This window comes from Bubalus kerabau, chromosome 16 (genome assembly GCF_029407905.1).
Source record: "Bubalus kerabau isolate K-KA32 ecotype Philippines breed swamp buffalo chromosome 16, PCC_UOA_SB_1v2, whole genome shotgun sequence".
Taxonomy (NCBI): Eukaryota; Metazoa; Chordata; class Mammalia; order Artiodactyla; family Bovidae; genus Bubalus; species Bubalus kerabau.
Genome location: NC_073639.1, coordinates 5874156 through 5899748, shown reverse-complemented (window position 1 = coordinate 5899748; position 25593 = coordinate 5874156). Strand labels below are relative to the sequence as shown.

Genomic DNA, 25593 nt, shown 5'->3' with positions numbered 1-25593 from the left:
CTGAAAGCATCAGATAATTGACAGCTGTTTTTTAAAAATTTATTATGTTTTTCCCTTTTCACTCCTGTGGGTCAAACTGGATTAACAGGTCCAAAAATACAGACTTCAAGAAAGCTGAGATGGGTGACGAGTATTTGTTTAACAATGCATACGATTTGAACTCTCCACATTATGTGTGCCTTGTAATATGTCAACCTAAATTACTGTTTTTTTGTGATATTAATTAGGTAATGAATAAGCAAAATGTTGCTAGGAAAAGTGAAGTAAATTTTCCATCTATTTTGCTACCACTGCAGCTTTTATTTAGAGAGGGCTCTGACACAAAAATAGAATAATGTTACTGAGGTTAAAGTTGTTTCCTATTGGCTTTCCTTTTGGATATCAATATAATGAATGAAACAATGAAGAGATAACATAACCCAGTATTCTATAAGTCAAGATTTTTCTCATGCCTTTATTTTAAATAGCCAATAATTTAAACTATGAAAATGCACAGAATTTTTTAACAACATTCCACAAAGTAACCTCATCATAAATTTGAGATTTCCAGGATATGTTAGAGTCTGTAAAACCTCCTTGCATGAATAAAGACTGCTACCATGAGAAAAATGTCTTCAACCACAATGAACCATTTATTTTAAAACCATCTACCTATCTTCCTTCTAAACATAAACTTCTATCCTTTGGAACTTTTACCACCTAGTGAATCAAAATGCCATTTCTGCCATAACTAACAGTTTTAGGGAAACTCAGAAAGTAGAAGCCATTCAATACTAAGCTCACATGACATCACAGAACTGGTAGGAAGAGTCCCATTTTCAAAACAGTGCTGCTCATGTGAAAGCTTTTCTAAGATTACTGTAAAAATGCTTTTTTAATTTTAATATTTCCCTAAATTTCAGATAATTATTAAAGAAAAATGATGTTTCATGTGGATAAAGTATGTGAGAAAAATAAATTGCAGTAGTTTTTCCATCATAAAACTTATACATGTTGTGAAGAAGACCTCAAAAGTTCCATAGAGGTCTAAAATTGTACAATTCTCTGAAACATCAGTTCATTGCATTTCAGACTTTAATTTCCTTAAGGGAAACACAAAAGTCTGCACTTCTTTTCACCTCAAAGCCAGCTATTGTTTGTTTAGTTGTGAAGTCATGTCCAACTCTTTTTGTGACACCACGGACTATAGCCACTCCAAGCTCCTCTGTCCATGAGATTTCTCAGGCAAGAGTACTGGAGTGGGTTGCCGTTTCCTTCTTCAAGGAATCTTCTAATTCAGGATCAGACAGGTTTCTCCTTCATTGTCGGCTGGAGTCTTTACCACTGAGCCTCTTGGGAAGTCCCACCTCAAAGCCATTAATAAGAGACTGAAAATGCACACAAATGCCTTCACTACTACAAATAAAAATTTTTAAAAATGATTTAAAAAGTAGGAAAAGTGGGAGGGGTAAAGAAGAAGCAAAGATACATATACAATACAAAATTATAGCATAAAACCCACAATTATTACCAATAATATTACCCAGGAGTACAGATACATTGGGCTTCCCTGGTGGCTCAGTTGGTAAGGAGTCTGCCTGCAATGTGGGAGACCCAGGTTCAATCCCTGGGTGGGGAGGATCCCCTGGAGAAGGAAATGACAATGCATTTCAGTATTCTTGCCTGGGAAATCCCAAGGACAGGGGAGCCTTGTGGCCTATGGTCCATGGAGTCACAAAGAGTCGGACACAATTGAACAACTAAACCACCACAGATACATTACATTTCTGTTCTCCACTTATTTGCAATCATTCAACAAATATACATCAAAGACAAAATACATTTTATGAGTGAATTTATCATACTTTTGAATCTTAATTCATTATAAATTGGGCTTCCCTGGTAGCTCAGCTGCAATTCAGGAGATCCTGGTTCAATTCCTGGGTTGGGAAGATCCCCTGGAGAAGGGATAGGCTATCCACTCCAGTATTCTTGGGCTTCCCTGGGGGCTCAACTGGTAAAGAATCTGCCTGTGATGTGGGAGACTTGGGTTTGATCCTTAGATTACAAAGATCCCCTGGAGAAGGGAAACAGCTATCCACTCCAGTATTCCGACCTGGAGAATTCCATGGACTGTATAGTTCATGCAGTGGCAAAGAGTGGGCACAACTGAGCAACTTTCACTTTTACTTTTTCATTTTAAAATAAACAAAGAAAAAAAGTTTCTGGGAGAAAAGATGTGAAAGTTAGAAAGAGAAAAGGAAACAAAGTACAAAAGCTCAAACAAACAAACAAAAAACTTTTGTTACATTTTCTCCGGACTTAAAACAATATTGAGCAGTCATACAAGACACAGTTCTAAAAGTTGTCATTTCTAGGGTTGACATTCTGTTTGAATTTGGTGCTTGTGTACTAGCACATAGGAATTTTCAAATAAATGATTTCACTTGTTTAAAAGTGATCACCTAACCGAAAACTGGAGTTTTACTATGGTTAACTATAAAGGTAAAGAAAGGAAAGATAGTGTCAACCAGATTCATCTTTTATTGAGGTTAAAAATTAATCTTTGTGAATCATAAGCATATTCATAATGCAAAACTAGTTATATAATGAAAATATACCCATTTCCACTAGTGAAATATACCAGGTTCTTCCAAAAAGGAATTTTTGCTATGATTCAACAAGTGAATTTTGGTTTGTTTTTCTAGAAAAGCCTATGTGACATGACCCTAATGTTTTAATAGTACTTCAGAAAATCAGGAAAATGCTGGGGAGTAATTTTCAATCTCCTAAAGACAGTCTAAATCATCCAGTGCCAACAGGAATTATAAGCAGTTGCAGAAATGAGAAATAGAGCAAAGAAAGACTAGAGTATCTATACTATCATACTTGTTTCTTGTCTTCTTCTCTCCCTCTTTCCTGCCTCCCTGCTTCCTTCCCTCCCTCCTTCCATTCCTTCTTTCTTTCCTTTTTCCTTTCTTTTTTAGCTTTCCAGATCGCCATTGGGGATTCCTAAAACACTTTATAAAAACATATTTATTATTCACTTACTTCATTGCCTTCCAATTCAAAAAACTCAAACTTCACAGAAATTCTGTACTGTGTTGGTGCAACCACTTGCCATATACAGTGTTTGTTGGGAGGATACTCCTTGGGCCATCCTGGAGTGGTTATGGTGCCATTCAGCTTTGTAAGAAGTCCGCCACAAGCCGCTGGAAAGAAAGAAAAAGGAAAGTTTCTCCTAATAAATCTCTCCCCTTCTTAGCACCTTTCCACTAATAATTAAATATCTCAGCATTAAATTTCAACCATCTTCTGAATTTTTCAAAATCTAGAAAACTGCAGTCTTTAGTACAACAATTTGAATCATCTAATCCCATTTGTAAGTGTTATTTTGCAGGTTTGGAGCCAAGAAAGTGATTGCTGAACTACAAGAAAGTGATGGCTGAACTACAATATTTTGGGTCCTTTTAAAGTTGTCTGAGCAATATAAAGAAAACTGGGTGTCAGTTTTCTTATCTTTTTTTTAATATAAGTTTATTTATTTTAATTGGAGGTTAATTACTTTACAATATTGTATTGGTTTTGCCATACATCAACATGAATCCACCACAGGTATACACGTGTTCCCCATCCTGAACCCCCCTCCCTCCTCCCTCCCTGTACCATCCCTCTGGGTCATCTCAGATATAATATCTATACCATATGATTGCTGTAAGAATTCATAAAAATATATATAAAGAACAATACAGCCTATTGTAGTAAGACCAAAATCAATTGCTTATTTCTCCAAACTCTTTCATTTTTTTTTTTTTTTCCAAGACAAGAAACTCTTAGGAAGAATTAGTTGAGCTACAAGGCAAGGTAAACTATAGTAAATAGAGCATATTTGTTACTCCCAAAACTCCATTTAAACTGCTTTTATTTCCCTTTTGGGTGATCTATTTAAAAGAGGTACTACAAGGAGATCAAACCAGTCAATTATAAAGGAAATCAACCCTGAATATTTATTGGAAGGACTGATGCTGAAGCTGAAGTTCCAGATTTTGACCATCTGATGCAAAGAGCTGACTCATTGGAAAAGCCCCTGATGATGTGAAGAATTGAGGGCAAGAGGAGAAGAAGGTGACAGAAGATGAGGTGGTTGGATGGCATCACTGACTCAATGGACATGAGTTTGAGCAAACTCCAGGAGATAGTGAAGGACAGGGAAGCCTGGTGTGTTGCAGTCCGTGGGGTTGCAAGGAGTCCGACATGACTGAGCAACTGAACAACAACAGCTATTTATATTACCTCTAATTCTTATTGATAGTGAGATTAGGAAAATTAGAGTATTTAAAAGCAAGTTAAGCGAAAGGAAGGACTTCCTTCACAGGTCCATCGGTAAAGAATCTGCCTGCAATGCAGGAGACCCAGTTTCGATTCCTGGGTTGGGAAGATCCTCTGGAGAAGGAAATGGTGACCCATTCCAGTGTTCTCACTTGGAGAATCCCGTGGACAGAGGAGCCTGGTGGGTTACAGTCCATGGGATCGCAAGAGTCAGACACGACACAGTGACTAAACCACCACCATCAGTGAAAGGAATGTATTATACACAGTTCCTAATTAATTCCTAAGGAGTTAAGAGTTAGCTAAAGTAATTGGTCTCTTTACTTGCCTTTGTGTATGTATGCATGTATTTGTGTATCTGTGTTTGCATGTCAACTAGTATAAAGATTATCATATTTATACATATATTTTTAAAGCTACCTGTACTTTCAGGTTTACCATATTTGGCATATTTCTAAAGCATAAAAATATTTATGTTAGGAGTCACAAAGAAATAGCCACATAACTTTCTTTTTATCTTGTATGCAATATCCTCTGTTTTAAAGATACCATATTTTCTTTGTAACTGTGTCTATTTTATTCTTGCTTAAGAGGGAGGCAGAAAGATAGAAAGAGAATAAAATTGCATGAGAGAAAGGGATGGGTAGGCTTTCAGGCAGGGAACACCATGTGCAAATCTAGCCCCACCTTCGCAGGTCCTTCTGTCGGGTCCCAGTTCATAGCCAGGCTCACAGGCGCACTGGTAGCTGCCCAGCGTGTTCAGACAGTGCTGCTCACAGCCACCACGGTCAGGCTTGGCACACTCATCTTCCTCTAGAAAAGTGGCAACAATTAGAGAACAGCTATTTTGTTTTTATATACTAATGTGCAAATTTTTTTTGAAAATGTGATGTTTAATAGTTTTGAATGAAACTGAAACAATTGATTTCTTCAACAAAATAACAGGAAACATTTGCAAGCCTTTGATGGATGACATATAAGAATCCATGTCACTGCAAACTAAAAATTGTGTGAGAATCAGAAGGACTGTGCCAACTGATGATCACCTTATCTCAGACACAGCATGTATTTTTTTCTGAATTTAAATTTAAAGGAGATTACTACGATGTAGAGATTTTTCAGAATGAAATAGAAAACTTACTGAAAGAACATGAATTCATCTGTTCATTTCATTGTACAGTTTGCTAGGTAGCCTGAAAAATGCTTTTAAGAAATAGCATTATTAATAAATAAATTATGGTGGCAAAAAATTAAAAAGGAAAAAAACTAAGAAAATTTCTAGACCTCTTTAAATTAAAACATTCAGTATTTTTTATATAGCGATGTTGATTCAGAAAATACATAATTCCATATTTTATAAACATGAATTATTTTAATTGTATGTGGTAACATAAAAAATATACAAAATAGACGTGAAACATATATATTATTTTAAAAAAAACACGTGTGACAAGGTACTTCATAATCTCACTCTTTAGGAATAACCTACTCTGAATTAAGAAAAGAGTAAAAAATATTCTCTGGAGAAACTGTGTATCATCCAACACTAAGCATTTTGATAACCAAATACAAACATCACATGAGAGACTTATAGTATGTTTCTTCTACTATAAAATATAACATGTGGGGAAGATTTAAAGTATGTAAATGAATATTTTCATGAATACTTTGGATACATATACCCTAAGTGCCAAAGTTCTCTGCGTTTCAATTCAAATGGTGAATAATACCCAGGGGAAATCAATTTGCTCTTCAAATAAGAAAAATGTCTAGATATTCTTCACACCTTGACATACACAACTGAATTCATCACTTATTCTTTAAAAGGTATCACAGAGGAAATTTATTTTCTCTATTAAAAAAAAATTTATTCTACAATAACACAGTTAACCTAAATGTCTTTAAATTTTCAAGAAGCAAATCTGATACCATTATTTACACTGAAACAGCTTTCTTTTTACCCTACAAATATACATCATGCATAGAACATGAAAATAAAATAAAATGTGATTATACAATTCAAAATTAAAGATAATTAGTAATAATTCTTTGTCAAAAAGACATTTTAAGGGTTCAGAATATTCTACTAAGGAGGCCATACATTATTGGTAATGCGGTAGAATGCTGCTCCCTAACGGATGGCATAGAAGTGCTGCCACCTGGGAATAAATTGATGAAATATACATCAGTAATCCCCTTCTGGTTATAAACTTTTTGGTGATTATATTGCAAATATTTCCTCTTATCTGAATATCCCTTTCTGGATTTTGCTATTTTGACTGTTTCCTAAAAAAGAGATGATAGAAAATCCTAATGGACTTCCTGTCCTGTGCTACAAATCTCCAGATTGCAGTTTTCTTTATTTTTTAAACCAGTAAACTTTTCCATCAAAAACCATAAAAATATTGATATATTTATGAAGACTGCATACTTCACCCTTCAATATTACATTACTCTATTTCTTCCCTGCCTCAAAGCTAAATACATTTACTACATAATACTATATTTCTTGTTGACAAAGTGAAGCTTACATTTTAAATGCTTCTAAATTACCTTTAAAAAAATTGGCAGCAAATCCTGCCTTGTTCACGGTTCCATCAGAAACAAACTTCATCCACAAGGTATTGGAGGTAGATCTGATATCTTCAGGTTTATCATAACCACAAAAACGTCCTATCAAAGGACTACTTTCATTGGTTCCATCTCGAACTTCTAGGTAGTCATAGGCACAATTGTCATGTCTTTCAATCTGTAATAGTAAAAATATGTGATCTATCTCATTAATAGACAAAACAATTTCTATAAAAAGAGCATTATGTATTCTCAGTGCCATGGTACTAACATAGCCATATAACAAATTATTTACACAAAAGAGAGCATTTCTGATGAATTGTGCATGGTAATATCACACTGTGCATGAATAAAGGGTGTATTAATCTGGTAAAGACAGAGAGAGAAAATATCTATGAAAAAGTGCATCCACATGCATTAGGATCATAGAAGTTAGCTGCCTTTTAAAATGGAATAAAAACACAAGTAGTAATTCTTTGGAAAACAGAATTTTAAAAATCCAGATTTAAAATTATCATTAGAAATCTGGGCTAGATATCCTATAAGGAATGAATAATTTGTTCTGAAACATAACCAATAATTATAATAATTGCTCATAGCTGATCAACAAAACCATTATTTTATCAATATGTTGCATAGTTTCAGGTTATACATAACTTTCTGAAGGAAAATCTGATAATATGAGATTACAATTCTTCTTAGTCTATGAATCCTTTATCCATAGTTCGCATAGCTGTGAGTGAGATGACTCCATGATGGAACTAGCGCTAACTGCCCTCTCAGAGTCACAGGGCTTGCTAAATGAGCCCTTTTACCCCAAATCTTTCCTTGCAACCTGTGCATCCTGGATGAGCTTAATCTCTTTCCTAAACAACTAAAAGCAAATATTAGCTCAGACTATTGGTCTATAAGAGGCTCCCCAGGTGGCTCAGTATTAAAGAATCCCCCTGCCAAAGAAGGAGATGCAGGTTCAGTTAATAGGTAGGGAAGATCCCCAGGAGAAGGAAATGTCAACCCACTCCAGTATTCTCGCCTGGGACAACCACGAACAGAGGAGCCTGGTGGACTACAGACCATGGGGTCACAAAGAGTCAGACACAACTTAGTGACTAAACAGCAGCACCTCCAGCAGCAGTAGCATTGGCCTTTATAAAGGAGTGATGTTTGTTTTAGCCCTAAAATACTAAAAAAATCTACAAATTGTTTTATAAATTATAAGACAATTTTTAAATAAATTCTTGCTTTTATATTTTTTTTATAAAAAATGACTAACCCTAAAATCTTAGTAGAGTCAACTACTTATTAAGTATTTGAAGCTGGAAAGCACAGTCTTCTACAATTAATAAACCATGAAAAGTATCACATCTTTTCAACCATCATTCAACATATATTTCACTAATTTATGGAATTCTCCTATCACAAAGCAAATGTCAGGTAACATGTTCATTCCATGAACTACAATCTGTATGTATGAAACTGGTGGTAGAGTTGGTTGAAGAAGCCATTTCCTGATTTGTCAATACATTAGCAATGATAGTCTTCACATTAGGAAGTATGAAGACAAACAAGAAAATATATTTTGAAGAGGATGTGGTTAGAACTAAGTACTGCATTTGCTGCTGTCCTTTTCCCAATCACAAATCAGGATCATTCATTTCTCCATTGAATGTTCACTGCCTGGGTCTACGCTGGGCATCTTCTCACCCAGTGTGCATACTGGGCTTAGTACCCTTCTCACTGCTCAGCATGCATCATTTGTCAAAGTAACAGAGCCTTGCACTCCTGGAAACTATCCTGGCACGTAGAGAGCAAAGGAACAATAAGCAAGGTAAATCATAATCATAAAATGTTAGAAAGTAATATATTCTATAGAAAAACATGAAGTGAAAGAAGACAGGAAGCAGGAAAAGTGGGGGTGGGGTGAGTGAAAGTTGTGATTTTAAATTATACTATCAGTAGGAGCTCACTAGGATTCATAATTCCGGATTTTTCCCTAAAAATGTACTCTCTTTGTGTGTGGAATTATGGGAAAGAATTGGAAAGTATTTAACGTTAAAAATGTCTCACTTTTAAAGCATACTTCTGCGACAGTAGCTATTAAATAGGAAGGTGAGGGAGAGCTAGGAGTTGCACGAGGAGTGAATTAGTCACCAGGGGTGACAAGGCTATCTGACCAGGTAGGACACATCTTCTTCTCTCAGTCTTTAACACACTCTCTTCAAAATCAGAATTCTCTATAAATATGAGGACATTTCCAGATGGCCAAAGGCTATTCTTTGGCTAAGGGGACATATAAAATAATATCTGAAACTCTTAAGGTATACAGCTTGATAGAAGAATAAGTGAAACTGAGCAATAACAAAACTGTAGGGAAAATAACCAAAGTCTCAGCAAGCCAACCTATCTTTACCTGCTTGAGCAACACAGAATGAACTTCTTGCAACTCATGAATCATGTTGGAAGTGGAGGAAAAGGTTATATCAGAAGAGGAAAGGGAGTGAGAACACACAGTGAAGAAAGAAGCTGCCTGTCAGAGAAGGTCAATTAATAGAAAAAAATCACATGTTTCATATTAGAAGTCATACCAGACGTTAAAAAAAAAAAAAAAAAAGAAGGCTAATTTAAAAGGCTTTGGGCTTTTAAATACAGTATGAAGAAAATGAGATAGATAATATTGAAAACAAATTACACTTCATCAATGATTACAAAGAAACAGGATAATGCATATTTCCCTGTATATAAAACTCACTTTGTTCTTTTAACAGTTCTCTTTAAATTTACAGCATATTCACTAGTTATACTTAGTAAAAATTTTAAATATTTTATATGATGTGAAGTGAAATTGCTCAGTCCTGTCTGACTCTTTGCGATCCCATGGATTGTAGCCTACCAGGTTCCTCCATCCATGGAATTTTCCAGGCAAGAGTACTGGAGTGGGTTGCCACTTCTCCAGGGGATCTTCCCAACCCTGGTCTCCTACATTGCAGGCAGACTCTTTACCATCTGAGCCACCAGAAAAGTCCATTTTTTATATGATACACAAAGTGTAAATATCTCGTGGGTAAAATGTATAAAAATGATCAATTTTAAGATTGATTCTACCAGTACTTATTTATGAATTACATGTTACTTACATATCAAGTATCATGCACTTGGTATCTTGGGTTAAACAACAGAAAATAAACTATAGTCTCACATAGCCAATGCCACAGTTGTTGACCCAGATAGCTCACCTGTGACCTCCATGATTCCTGTTTACATATTTTTCTAAGTTAATTACATAAATCCTAATGCAATATCAGCACAATAAATCTGCTCTATTGGTGTTAATTACAATTAATATCTCTTTAGCTATATCTGCATAGCAGTAATGATGGTGAGCACAAATAAGAGTTTGAGTTATTTCATTTATGTTATTTGTGTGACAGTTTTAGACAATGATGGTGGTAGTTTAGTCACTAAATTGTGTCCTGACTCTTGTGACCCTGTGTACTGTAGCCCTCCAGGCTCCTTTGTCCATGAGGTTCTCCAGGCAAGAACACTGGAACGGGTTGCCATTTCCTTCTCCAGTATAGAGAATAGATAGAAATAGATATGTTCAAAGCTAAAAAGTGGATAAGTTCCTTGATGTTACATTACATTAGGGATAATGGGGAAAAGAACAGCAAAGTCAATAATTCACAAAGACCAAAAAAGAAAAAATTTATTCTTGCTTTGAAGCATGGACATAGTTCACAGATCTGGAATGTGAATGCAATGTCACGTACAATTACACATGTAGCAAATGTGATGATGATACGGACCTATTACAGACTTTAAGGTAATCAGAGCACAAACCATATAGGAGTGTGGCAAGTTTATCTTAAAGTAAACAGACCTCATATGTACATATATATATAAAACAATAAAAGTGATATTAAGCTCTGAATATTTTTTTTAGGAAACTGACATATAAATGGTACTGGAAGTAGATCCAGTACACAAAGAAGGAAAAACAAGTACAAAGCTTAGGCAGAAGAGATGGATATTACATTTCATTATTAAGTGGAGGGTCCATGTCTTTACTGGTATGTTAGAGAAGAAGCATTGAAAAGCTAAGTTCTTTTATTTAGCAAGATCTGAAATCAACTAAATATAATTTAAAGTAGCCAGCCTCTCATTCTAACACTGCCAGCCAGTACAGAGCTCTGTGGTCAGTGATGCAGAGCACTAAGACTGAAGGAATGCTAACCCTGGAGCAAGATATCAGGCCCGGGCTTCAGGGCCATTCACACACTGTGCTTTCATTTTATAATCAAATTTCCAAATAAATGTGACATTTCAAAAACATCTACTGCAATATCTAGTTATTTGTAAAAACCTCTGAAACGTCCAAATTTCCTAGGGAATAGTTTTGGTGAAAGCTTTCCCATACTCCTTGAAAAATTGAAAATAAAATTACCATATGATTCATCAATTCCACTTTGAGGTATACATTTGGAAAACTGAAAGCAGGGTCTTGGAGAGATATTTGTGCATCCATGTTAATAGCAGCATTATCCATAATAGCCAAGGGGTGAACACAATCCAAGTATCCATCAGAGGATGAATGGAAAAGCAAACTGTGGACTATACATACAATGGGGTATTAGCCTTAAAAAGGAAGGAAATCCTTTCATGTGCTATGGCATAGATGAACCTTGAGGATATTACAGTTAGTGAAATTTAAAAAGTCACACAAAATTCAAATACTGTATGATTTCACTTACACGAGGTACCTAGAGTAGTCAAATTCACAGAGACATAAAGCAACAGTGATTGCCCTGGTCTGGGGGGAGCATGGATGTGGAATTGTTGCTTGCTGGGTAAACAGCTGCAGTTTTGCAGCATGAAAAGAGTTCTAGAGGTTGATTACACAATGTGAATATACTTAACACTACTGTGCGTACATATGTTATATCTATTTTACCGTAATAAGTCTTCAGTGAGTGGTAGGACATAATTTCAAAATATAATTAATACTATAACTACATAAATGATTAAACTTTTATAGTTAATATAACTTAAAATTCTATACACTTGGAACAATTTTAAGTCATTAATGTTGCTTTAGGGGAAGATATTAAAGAAAAGTATGACTACCAAAAACAATCAAGATTAGCATGTGTTATTAAAAATAATTTTAATAATGTGAAAAATATAGCAAAGTCATGATAAAGCTATAACAAAAGGAATTTTAAATAAAAAAGAAAAGTGCTTAATAGGATGGTTATTTGAAAATGTACTGTCATGTTTAATATTTTATTAATTAATATTATTTTTATTAGTACTTCTCCAGGGGATCTTCCTGACCAACACTGAAGGATTGAACCTGGGCCCCCTGCATTGTAGGCAGATTCTTTACCACCTGAACCATCAGAGAATCCCTTATTATTACTATTTGTACTATTAAGTACTATTAGTACTTAATGAATATTGTCAACTAAAAATTGTCACTTGCTATTGGCAGTTGCCATCTACCTCTACAAGGATTAAATCATATGCTTCTGCAGCTTCTTATTTTCAATACTCCCTGAAAGGAGTTCAGGGTGGAGAGTAGAAACAAGTTACTCTGTACTTGAGGTGGGGGTAGGATGGTGGAGAACTAGCAAAGACAGGTCTTCAAATAGATGTTTTCAGGAACTGATTTTACAAGCCCAATTCTGGTATCTCCCCATATCTAGAAAAGCACTAAAATCCTTCATGATGATGACTATTGCTTCTTACTAGCAAAAGCTTCATGAGACTAGTAGAAACCTTTTGGAAAATTGTGTGCTTGATTGCATGCATTCTCCCTTCACCAAAATAACATCTATGCTGACCTTTCCCCCTTGCCTCTTTGGAGCAGTCTCTCAGAGTCTGCAGTCCTAATTTTGCCCCCAATAAAACTAACTCACAACTCTCACACTGTGCATATTTTAAGTAGACAATTTTGATACTAGAGTGGAGAAAAAACAAACATGATTAAATATGTGGAAATCAAAACTATAAGGTGTGGTTAGGTTTAATTTCATATGATTCAGGTTTTTCAATGCTGCCATTTGATTTTTTTTCTTCATGACACAATATTTTTTAACTCACTCATAAATGTAGTAAAGATTCATTGAAAATCTATAATGGCCAGATAATAAATATACACTTGATAATATATAAACAGTGATGAACAAACAGACATGTCCCTGACTGATAGGCATTTATTGACTAAATAATACAAATGTACAAATGACAATAGCTATGAAGGGAAAGAATTTAATGCTATGAGAGAATATATATGCTTCATTTTGCTAGCAAGACAAAATGGGTGCGTGAGTGCCAGGCCATGGAACTGCACTGTTAATCACAGCGCTACTAATTGAGATTTGTGTGACATTGGGCAGGTTTATTTAATCTAATCTTTCAGAATAGACTGATAGCCTAAAGTATTCAATAAAATTATGGAGAGGTACTTAATTCTCTTTTATAGTTATTAACCAAAACAATGGTTAGGGAAGGCTATTATCTACTCCAGTATTCTGGCCTGGAGAATCCCAGGGACTGCCTAGGCCATAGGGTTGCAAAGAGTCAGACATGACTAAAAGACTTTCACTTTCACCAATACATTAATGTATTATTAGCCAAATATCCAAAGAAATAGTGCAGGGCAAGCATAAAAATGTTAACTAATTAAGATCTCCTTGTCTTGGCTTCCTAGTTCACTCACAAAGATGAACCTACTTAATTTAAACTAATATAAAATATTTAAAGGAATTAAAGGATTACCTTTAACTGAGTAATTCATAAAATACAGTTGACCCTTGAACAATGTAGGAGTTAGGGGTGTCAGCCTAGTGCAGTTGAAAAACTGGAAAGGCAATCTCTGCCTCAAAAATAAAGGAAATGATAAATGACACATTGAAGAGAAAGAGGCTGAAACAGTTTGGAGATATTAGCCATTTATACCCTAGCTTTTTGACTTTATATATTGTGATCTCTAATCAAACACAAGTTGCATATAAGTCAATAACTGTAGTTCAGACCTGTGTTGTTCAGGGTCAACTGTGCCAAGATTGAAAAAAAAAACAAAACAAAAAACAAAAAAAAAACTTTTGTATGTGGTTTAGACAGTTGCTAGTAAAGATGAGGAAAACTATTACGCACTATGGTTTCAGAAGCAAGGTATAACCAAATCAGAATGTATAGAAAAACTGACAAGTGCCTCAAGTGTCATCCCACGTAAATAAATGTATGTAGGGATTTTAATTAAACATAAGTAAGCTCTGGATTTGTTTCATTTACTTTCTTCTTTATTGACCTTTCTTTGAAGTTGTATTATAGCCTCCCCAACTTTTTCTCTTATGTATTTCTGCATACTGAAAGTGCTCAAGTGAAATAGTAGTATCAAGCCTGCTTTACCAACACTACTGTTGAAAAGAAGACATGTTCTTCAAAATGATTTTAGACACTATTTACATTCATGTACAAATTCATTTCAGTACTGGTCTTAGGATCAATGTATTAGTAACTACTAGAGAAGAAAATTGTCCCAAAGGGTATGATTATAGATATATTAAGACTCTTATTACCACCCATATAGCATCCTTTCCTGCTCAAACATACCTGAAATTCATTAACAAAAGCACTTGTTCAGATTTCTTTCTGTACTTACAATTAAAATCTAAGTAGCATTAGTAAAGGTGAATATTCATGACATAAATTCACAGAAAGGCATAAATAATGAACAGTCAGAAAGTTCTTTATAGTAGATTTCAGTAGAACTAACTTATCTTAAGGGCCCTTTTATCTGAAAGGGGAGAGAGTAACACAGGGAATAAAAAAGTTATAAAAATAGAAAGTGAAAAAAATCAAAGACTGATATCAGTAAATAAAAATGGTTTTGTCAGAAAAAGACATGAAACACTAAGAAACAGTAAGGATGATTTTAAAATTATACATTTTCAATATAAAATGTATAAATGGTATATTGAAAATATAATATGTAAACAAAATAAATTGATTTAAACAGATAACTGACTAACTGAAACAAACCATTTAATGACCATTAGACCAAATTAAAAATATATACAGTCAATTCTCAGTATTCACCATAGTTGAGTTCAACTAATTCACTAAAAACACTAGTTAGCGAATATTGATTCGTAGCTCCTGGGGGAATACAGGGTTATGTTCTTGATAGGTTCTGGTCACAAAATTTTTGTAAGCAAATCAATATTTAGCCTTGCTTTATGTGTGTTTCTGTTTAAAGTCATCTTCACAGATATTCCAATTCATTAACCCTGAACTCAGGCCAACAGTGCTACAACACATGCCTTAAAAGTCTAACACAAAGACTTTCTCCATGAGGCATATGGACAGTAGTGTTTGATAAAACTTTAAGCAGAGTAGTGCTTGATATAACTCATGGTGTGAGAGTATCATCCTGGCTGTTGTGTGGGTACCAGGATATGTAAGGCAAAAGCAGAGATGTGAAGAACTCACCAAGTTACAAAGCAGGAGGCAGTGATCAGAGCAGTGGTGGCAAGAAAGTAAATGTAAAGTGATCATACATATAGGATATCTTGAATACAAAGCAAATGGAATATGCTGATGAACAGGCCTTGGGGTTTAAGAGAAAGAGTGGAATTAGAAATATTCCTTGAGTAAATAGTGACATGGGGAGTCCTCAGTGGCTCAGTGGTAAAGAATCTACCTGCAATCAAGGAAATGTGGGGTCAATCCCTGGGTGAGAAAGATCCCCTGGAGAAGGAAATGGCAATCCACTCCAGTATTCTTGTCTAGGAAATCCCAGGGACAGAGGAGTCCATGGGGTTGCAAAAGAGTTGAACATGACTTGGTGACTAAATGACAATAGCAAAATAGTGACATGCTGAAACATTGAATATTGAAATAGGAAGATGATTGGGTTAGTGTGAGTAAGACTAAACAATCAAAGATGGTGTTAGTGTTAGTCAAAGATAAGAGACCTACTAGACAATCAAATATGTCCAGTGTATAAATAAAGGAGGAAAAACATAAGGAAATAAAGCAAAATGAAGAAAGGACAGGGAACTGGAGATAATAAATAAAATATACTATCAATCAAACTATTATATGACATGACCTTACTTCAGTTTCAAAGCGTAGTAACAACTTATTCATCGACTTAATCAAGAAGTGTATATTAAATGACTACCCTGTGTCAAGCATGGTTCTAAGTGCCTGAGGTATAAATATTTCTTATTTGTCCTTACATTATCCTATTCTTGAAGAATGCCACTCTTACTATATTGATATATCGAAACAAAAAAAGAAACAGAAAACCAAAAAATTGCAAACCAGCTAAGCCAGCAATTTCTGCATCTCGGTTTTAGATGCCTCAAATGAATGTATTTGCTAACATCACTTCTGTAATAGAATTTTATAAAACACTGAAGTATTGTTGGAAGACAGTTCTTCTCAATGTTTTTAATAGCACAAAATACATGTAATGTGGTCATTAGATAATTTTTCAGCGAACCAGTTGTTTTGGTCTAAAACGTGGGTGAATCCTAAACAATTTTAGTACTCTTTACAATAAAATGGCTATTTCAATAATGTCTTCAATCCAATAAAAATTTAAAATTTAAATGTGAATCAAATAATCTCAGAACCAAGGCTTCCAAAAATGCAAAGTGGTCAGGGGCATAAACATCTTGATTATAGGAGAAAAGAGAATTTTTTTCATGATTAAAAAGAAATGAAAATTAAAGGTACAAGCAAAGGGGTAGAGAAGAACCAAAAAATATGTTACAGAGATTACAGGTGAGGGAACGACATTTCTGGGCTTTCAAGTGACTCCTGTATTTCCCCTGGGGTTCCTGCTTTGGGGACTGAGACACCTCACATCACCAATTCAGTGGCAAGTACATCTTGACAGTAAGTGGGGTTCTCAGGAGACTTCTGATCACTCGGACAGTAAGTAGTACCTCTGCTGCTGCTAAGTCACTTCAGTTGTGTCCGACTCTGTGCGACCCCATAAACGGCAGCTCACCAGGCTCCCCCGTCCCTGGGATTCTCCAGGCAAGAACACTGGAGTGGGTTGCCATTTCCTTCTCCAATGCATGAAAGTGAAAAGTGAAAGTGAAGTCGCTCAGTCCTATCTGACTTTCAGTGACCCCCTTGGACTGCAGCCTACCAGGCTCCTCCATCCATGGGATTTTCCAGGCAAGAGTACTGGAGTGGGGTGCCATTGTCTTCTCCAGTAGTACCTCTAATCAGTAAGAAATAATCTCCGATAATGGCATCTTGATCTCTTCCTGGATCTATTGCCAACACCTCATCACTTCTACTCTGCTTTGGGCTCTCAATTTCTAGCCTGATTCTATAATTTAAGCATACTCAGGAGTTCCGAACAAATTCTCATGTCTCTTGGCTTCTCACCTCTTAGTTATCCCCGTCACACAAAAATGACTCATTAGCTAGCATAGTAGTTTGGATGCAGATTTTGCTCCAGGATTCTGATTGGCCTTTGGTTTATTCTGTCCTCATCTAATAATGCAATTTTGGTGCTGATTTCTTCCCCAATAAATATTTTTGATGAAGTAAAAATCTACTAAGAATATTTAAATCCCTGTTTTTGATATAAACAATTTTCTGCATAATAATAAAAAAGGTGAAAAATGGATTTTCCCCCTAAAGACAACAAAAAAAGATGAGCTACCTTTAGCCTCCTAGTTTAGAGGAGAAATAAAAGTTGTTTTTTTTTTTTTTTTTAATGGACTCTTCAAGCGTTCTTGTGAAACAAGCCTGGCCATTTTTCAAAAGAAAGTATTGTCAGTACTTCAAACATTTTAATTCAAAAGCACAGATAATGTAAGCTCACTTTAATCTTCTTGAAAATGTCTGCAATGAGAGGAACAAAGGAAAAAAAAACAAGCTCTCTCGCTCTTGATGTTACATTTTATAGGCAATCTTTCGCTTCTTCACTGATTCCATAGTTCTTGCTTCCTTAAATGCACTGTCATTTATGGAGGACATGCCCCACAAAGGCTGCCTGAAGGACTTTACCTCAAAGGCCTGAAAGATCAGGCCGACGTAGCAGTCTTCTGACACTGCTATTTTCCACACACATTCCTTCATTGGCCTGTAGTCATCAGGATAATTAGGAGACTGAATCTGTCCTTCATTTTTATGTATCTCACCTCCACAGATAGCTGAGAAAAGCAAAAATAAATAAATAAACCTAGACATGCCATTTCATTTCCATTTTCTTCTAAGATAGCATTTTAGTTCAGTGCCTGTAGCTGAACGTATAAAGACCAGGTTATAAAAATCAAGGTTGGCTGGTCACCAATACTTTTATCAACCAAGTATTTCGTTGATTAAAAAACAAAACAAAACAAAACTAGCCACTTAGCTATAAATATTAGATAACAGTCAGCAAAGGAAAATAAGACTTTTTAACCACTGTTAATTCACACCTTTACAAAAACAAGCCTCTTTGTTAGACTTTAAAAACTTTTTGAGATTTCAAAATTTATTCTATGCGTTTGCTCTGTGGTTCCCTGAATGGCTTCTTTCGGTTTTTTGACCTCAGTCAGTGGAAGAGCTCATCAGGAGAGAAGCTCCACAGCACTCCCTGGGCCCCTGCTGTGAGCAGGCCTCCTGTGCAACATCTGTGGCTCCACCAAGCCAACTCTTCAGGACCACACAGCTAATCTCTGAAACAAATGCTCCTGTTCTCTTAAAAGTCTAAGAGAAGCACCAACTGTCTCTCTTGTAAACTGCCTAATTTCTGTGCTGTCAGAGGCAGGAGCAAAAAGGGTCCTCTCCACCCATGGTCTGACAAGAAGGGAACTGTTTTTAAAGCCAGGAAGCACAATGCCAGTTTACTCTTTTAGAGACCTTATAGAACAAAGCATCTGGTAAATTCTTCTTGAGTTCTGACTCTCTCGTTTAGACAAAGCAATCTCCAGAACTGTGCACAATTATTTTCTATGCAGTTTCCTTTAACAGGACATTTCTGCAGTATAGGCATAAAATACACACAAACTCAGTACAAAAAGAAGTGGTAATTTCTTCATAAAATTTAATATTATTATGAAAAAACAATCAAAGTTTAAGAATCCTGTGCTATTAGATGTTATTGTTGTTTTCCACACATCTCTAATGAGTTATTTTTTCCCCATACATCCCTGATGAGAACATTTATATATTACCACATTACTGGTACCAGAAAACAGGTTATTTTTGCAATTAAACTTAATGAGTAGTTTTATTAAAATCATCCCATGGACATCATGATGCAGTTTAGAAAGTTTCATAATTAAAATAAAATTACAATACTATTCAAATGAAATTGAAAGTACATTTCTGTTAAAAGGTCTAAGGAAAAGCCATCTCTAAGCACAAAGTGACTTGCCTTCATAGACTGCTGCAAAGCCCTTTCCCACCCAATTGCTGCTGCTGCGAAACTCAATCCACATTCTGCTTTCAGTAGAGGTAAGAACTTCAGGCAATTTGTCCCCACAGAATCTACCTAAAAGAAATAAAAGAATAAAGAGAGACTTCTAAATATGACTTTATATTCTAACTGGTTTTCATACTACCTACAAATTACATACATAAAACCAGATTTGGTTCCTATCACCATGCCTAGTAACTAGAGCCATAGCTATGAATCCTTAATATTTGCTTAATAAAGGTGTATAAGTAAAACTATTTCTTCTTATTTATTTATAGAATATCAGAACATATCACCCTTAGATTAAATGATTGATACCACTACCACTATCTGTGGAATTAGGAAACAGGTAGCTCAAAACATCTATTTGTACATGATACATGAGGGTAGGGAATATTATTCCACAGAGAAGAGAAAAGACCTCAAGTGATCCTGAAAAAATACTTCAAATGTCAGTCTGGTCATTAGTTGGGAAGTGACAGCTCAAGTGTAGTTCTTTGTTTAGCCAAGTTCAGTGGCCATTTGTCATGGAAACCTTCAGGCTGCCTAAGGATCTTAATTACTACATACATTCCATCCCGTCTATAAAGCTATAACACATAGTGTAGTAGGCAGAATGGCAAACAGTATCAGAAGACTTAGTATGAGTTCTGATATTTTTCTGATTGTGTACCCAAAGGCAAGTATAATACTGAATGAATATAATAATAACTGTCATTCCTTCTTCCCTCCCTCAACCCTCTACAAATATTCATTGCTTACTGTATGTTTGCTATTGTGCTCAAAGGTTTCATATTGATGGTAAAAAGTTAAATATGATAATACACATGAAATAATTCTACAAATAATAATATATTGTCATTTATTTTTGTGTATCCTTGTTAATGATTTCATACATAGTTTTAGTATATGAAAAAAGTCAAAACACATTTATACTAACAGCTAGCAGGCAAAAAAGAAAAAAAAAATGTCTTCCTAAATGGTGTTAGGGGCATGTATTAAAAACTTAGGGCCATGTAAAAGAGAGTAATGTCTCTTATACTGCAATGTGTAGGAAAGGGAGGGGGAGAAGGATAAATTAGGAGTATGAGATTAACAGATATGGATGCAGGCTAAATTGCTTCAGTTGTGTCCGACTCCTTGTGACCTTATGGACTGTAGCCTGCCAGGTTCCTCTGACCATGGAAATTCTCCAGGCGAGAATACTGGAGTGGGTTGCCATGCCCTCCTCCAGAGTATCTTTCCCATCCAGGGATCGAACCCGTGTCTCCTACATTGAAGGCAGATTCTTTTCCACTGAGCCACTGGGGAAGCCCATGAGGCTAACAGATACACACTATTATAATATAAAATAGATAAACAACAAAGATTTACTGTATAAAACAGGGAACTATATTCAATATTTTGCAACAACCCATAATGGAACATAATCTGTAAAAATAATATATGTGTGTGTGTAGATAGATAGATAGCCAGATATGGGCTTTGCAGGTGGTGCTAGTGGTAAAGAATCTGCCTACCATGCAGGAGATGTAAGAGATGCAGGTTCGAACCCTTGGTTGGGAAGATCCCCTGGAATAGGAAATGGCAACCTGCTCCAGAAAATTCCAGTGACAGAGGAGCCTAACAAGCTACAGTCCATGGGGGCTCAAAGAGTTGAACACAACTGAATGAGTGAGCATACATATATATATATGGGCTTCCCTGGTGGCTCAGTGGTAAAGAGTCTGCCTCCAATACAGGAACTGCAGGAGATGCGGGTTTGATCCCTGGGTTGGGAAGATCCGCTGGAGGAGGAAATGGCAACCCACTCCAGTATTCTTGCCATCGGAGAAACCAATGGACAGAGAAGCCTGGTGCAGTCCATGGGGTCACAAAGAGTCAGTCAAGCAACTTAGTGTGTGTGTGTGTGTGTATATTTATATATATATGAATCACTTTGCTATACACCTGAAACTAATACAATACTGTAAATCAACTGTACTTCAATTTTATTTCAATTCTGAATAAAAGGAAACTGGAAGACAAAAACCTGACTAAAAGAAAAAAACTGTAATTCATATGAATTGCCAGGGTGTCTGTTAAAATGCCAGAGAAGACAATGGCACCGCACTCCAGTACTCCTGCCTGGAAAATCCCATGGATAGAGGAGCCTGGTAGGCTGCAGTCCATGGGGTCGCTGAGGGTCAGACACAACTGAGCGACTTCACTTTCACTTTTCACTTTCATGCATTGGAGAAGGAAATGGCAACCCACTCCAGTGTTCTTGCCTGGAGAATCCCAGGGACGGGGGAGCCTGGTGGGCTGCCGTCTGTGGGGTCACACAGAGTCGGACATGACTGAAGTGACTTAGCAGCAGCAGCAGCTGTTAAAATGCAGTCTGTTTCAGAAGTGTGGCGTGGAACCTGCATTTCTACATTTCTAACACCCAAGTGACTCTGGTCTGCCAGTGTGGTGGCTACGCTCTGAGGAGCAAGGTCTCAGAGGAAATAATGGGGAAAGCGTTCCATATGAGCACTGTGATCAGACTGAACCAGTGTGTTAGGCTATTACACCCTGCAGTATGTAATGCTGATGTTGCTGTAAAAAAGTGTTCTCAGTATTTCAGCTTTAGATTTGATTTTTAAATATGAATTTAATGAAATGTTTTATTAGGATCACACATACATATCAATATATTATAAACAGCTTCATCTAGGCTAAGAAACTGGGGCTTCCCAGGTGGCCCTGTGGTAAAGAATCCACAGTTGCCCGTGTAGGTGACACGAGTTCGATCCCTGGATGGGGAAGGTCTCTTGCAGAAGGAAATGGCAACCCGCTCCAGTATTCTTGCCCTGGAAGTCCCATGGACAGAGGAGCCTGGCAGTGGGATCATGGAGTCAGAGAGGACTTTTTAACCAAACAACAACAACTACTACAAGGCTAAGAAGCTAAATGCTCAAGACAAGGTTTTCCTCAACCTGACAAAGAATTAGTTCAAATCTTTATGTTTACTTATTTTTAAGCATTTCTACAGATGTCTTGGATTTACTAAGGCTGCTATCACTTTTAATACAAATATGTCAATTCAGCAGGTTTTAGATGTTAAGAAGAAAAGATCTGTAGGCACTCAAAAACAACTGAGCAAAGCTACTTCTAAAAATAGAAGAGAAAGTTACAATTTCAAAAAAAAAAAATCAATAGAGTAGATACTCACATGCTCACAGCAGCTCTCACCTTTAGCTGAAACAGAGGGCAACAGAAAGTGCCTCATGTAAGTTAATGTGTGGTCTGTGGTTAAAGGTTGGTAGGATACTTTGATGTGCACCAAATTTGAGCTACAATTTATGACACAAACTACATACACACCTTCTAAGCCACAAAACCCTGAGAGGCAAAACTGTGATGTCTACAGGAAGAACCAATATTTTTGGTGCAGAAAGCCAGCAGTTGAATGTGTACCTAACACCTCATGCTCTACTGCCTTAGCAAAGAAAGAAAAACAAAACATATACACATATACACACAAATACACAATTTATCTGGTTTACCCATTAAAACTCTGATTTTAAAATTAAAAATATAGAATACGTGATGAATCTCTACTATAAGCTATTCTAAATCATCATGTTCAGATCCAAGCAACATCTCGTAGTTGAAGCTGGTTTAAATTAATCTGTTGTCTATCTGTAAGCATTTTTGCTATGGTTGAAAAAAGTATAATAAAAATTAAAATATTGGTCTCATGTACCTTAAACCCTAAGATGACTCCTGAAAGAACTGTCTCTGGATAAGACAGACTATATATATAGACATGTAAAAAGCAAAATAAGAAAAAAAAAATCTCTTACCAAGGAGAGGTGACTTCCTCCAGTACCCATCTCTTACTTCAATATAATCATACCAGCACAAACTACTTTTGTATAGGTCCATTGTAGTAAAATTTAAAACAATCTGCAAAATGGAAAAAAAAGAATACACAGATTAAAAAGGATTATAATTTCATATGGCTAGGAACCCAGATCTACTATGCACACAGACTAATAGCAAATTCTTCTTTTTTTTCTTCCTGTATTAGTATCCAATATTTTTTCTTTAATAAAACCTAAAAAAAAAAATCCATTTTCCCAACTTAATGTCTAACAATTTAGAAGCCCAATGCCAACAAATAAACTATACATTTCAGCAATTAAACCAAACTTCTATAAAGTTAATTGAACAATTGTGAGATGAGAAATCTTTATTTAAACATTTTATTCTGAATTTTCTTAGATAAACATGACAACTATGAAAAGTTCTGATTTTGTTATGACTGTGTTTTAATAATTTATTTCAGACATCTATAATTATGTTAAAATAACCACCACGAGCCATATTCCAGGAATATAATATCATTGTGTACTTGAAATGTTTTAAATACAGCTTTAGAATTAAAATTTCTCCATATAACTATAATCGAAGACAGATGTCACTATGCTTCTCTAAATTCAAGAATATATATTCAAAGATCTTTTAAGTTAGAAGATCTTGTACATGACCTTTTATTTTGTACTTTGATTTGAAATGCTACTTTTCAAGATAATTCAAGGATAAGTCAAGGAAAGACAGTTTCCTTACTGCTTTATCAAAAAACTTTACTTTTCAGATAATTAACATTTTTTCAGTTGATTATACCAAAAAGTAGAGGAAAAATGACATACTACTACTACTAAGTCGCTTCAGTCATGTCCGACTCTGTGCGACCCCACAGACGGCAGCCCACCAGGCTCCACTGTCCCTGGGATTCTCCAGGCAAGAACACTGGAGTGGGTTGCCATTTCCTTCTCCAAAAAATTACATAAGAAATGCATATATCTGATGAGGTAAAATTCACTTGAACAATACTCTTTACATTGAAAAACTCATTCTAACTCTATTCTGCTAATAATATCTAAGATGCTTAGGGTGTATAGTGAATGTATTTTTTTACTCTAGAAATCAAAATGGACTTTGGCTAAAAGTAAAAAATTATGAATGTTTGAAATACTTCTAATATAAAAATATAGTTTGTAACTGCATAACCAGAATATTTTTCTGACAATACAAAATCTGAATATAGGAAGACTCTTAAGCATATGAAAAAAATAATGAGTCTTGAATTCCTATTTGCAAAAGTACTACCATATTTGTGTCAGAAAGCATATACTTCTTTCTTCACACTATTTAACAGAAATGTAAGTACAAACTGTTTCAAGCAATCCTCAACTAATTTACTTCTTCCTATAATGAAGATGGAAACAATGAGAGACTTTATTTTCTTGGCATCCAAAATCACTGCAGATGGTGATTGCAGCCATGAAATTGAAAGACATTTGCTCCTTGGAAGAAAAGGTATGACAAACCTAGACAGCATATTAAAAAACAGACATTAACTAGCTGTCAAAGGTCCATCTAGTCAAAGCTATGGTTTTTCTAGTAGTCATGTATGAATGTGAGAGTTGGACCATAAAGAAAGCTGAGAGCCAAAGAATTGATGCTTTTGAACTGTGGTGTTGGAGAAGACTCTTGGGAGTCCCTTGGACTGCAAGGAGATCAAACCACTCAATCCTAAAGGAAATCAGTTCTAAATATTCATTGGAAGGACTCACTCATTAAAAAAGACCCTGATCCTGGGATTTGATTAAGGTCATACTTGAATGGCGTAGTGGTTTCCCATACTTTCTTCAATTTAAGTCTGAATTTTGCAATAAGGAGTTCATGATCTGAGCCAGAGTCATCTCCTGGTCTTGTAATTAAATTGAAGAAAGTAGGGAAAACCTTACTACTTACATGAGGAGGCCTTATAAATAGCTGAGAAAAAAGAAGCTAAAGGCAAAGGAGAAAAGGAAAGATATACCCATTTGAATGCAGAATTCCAAAGAAGAGCAAGGAGAGATAAGAAAGCCTTCCTCACTGATCAATTGAAAGAAATGGAGGAAAACAATAAAATGGGAAAAACTAGAGATATCTTCAAGATAATTAGAGATACCAAAGAAATATTTCATTACAAGATGGGCACAATAAAGGACAGAAAATGTATGGACCTAACAAAAGCCGAAGACATTAAGAAAAGGTGGCAAGAATACATAAAAGAACTGTACAAAAAAGATCTTCATGACCCAGATAATCATGATGGTGTGATCACTCACCTAGAGCCAGACATGCTAAAATGCAAAGTCAAGTGGGCCTCATGAAACATCACTTCTAACAAAGCTAGTGGAGGTGATGAAATTCCAGTTGAGCTTTCAAATCCTAAAAGATGATGCTGTGAAAGTGCTGCA

At 35.6% G+C, this 25593-nt stretch overlaps 1 protein-coding gene across 1 annotated transcript in view; it reads right to left on the bottom strand.

Annotated features, from left to right (window-relative positions):
* TLL1 (tolloid like 1) overlaps positions 1-25593 on the bottom strand; it is a 253615-nt gene that overhangs the window by 44354 nt on the left and 183668 nt on the right. The window contains exons 10-15 of the mRNA XM_055550796.1: positions 23146-23248; positions 19274-19390; positions 17920-18065; positions 6862-7057; positions 4996-5121; positions 3031-3191 (exon numbers count right to left, since the gene is read on the bottom strand). Of these exons, the coding sequence (XP_055406771.1) occupies positions 3031-3191; positions 4996-5121; positions 6862-7057; positions 17920-18065; positions 19274-19390; positions 23146-23248 (849 nt within the window). The remainder of the gene's footprint in view (positions 1-3030; positions 3192-4995; positions 5122-6861; positions 7058-17919; positions 18066-19273; positions 19391-23145; positions 23249-25593) is intronic.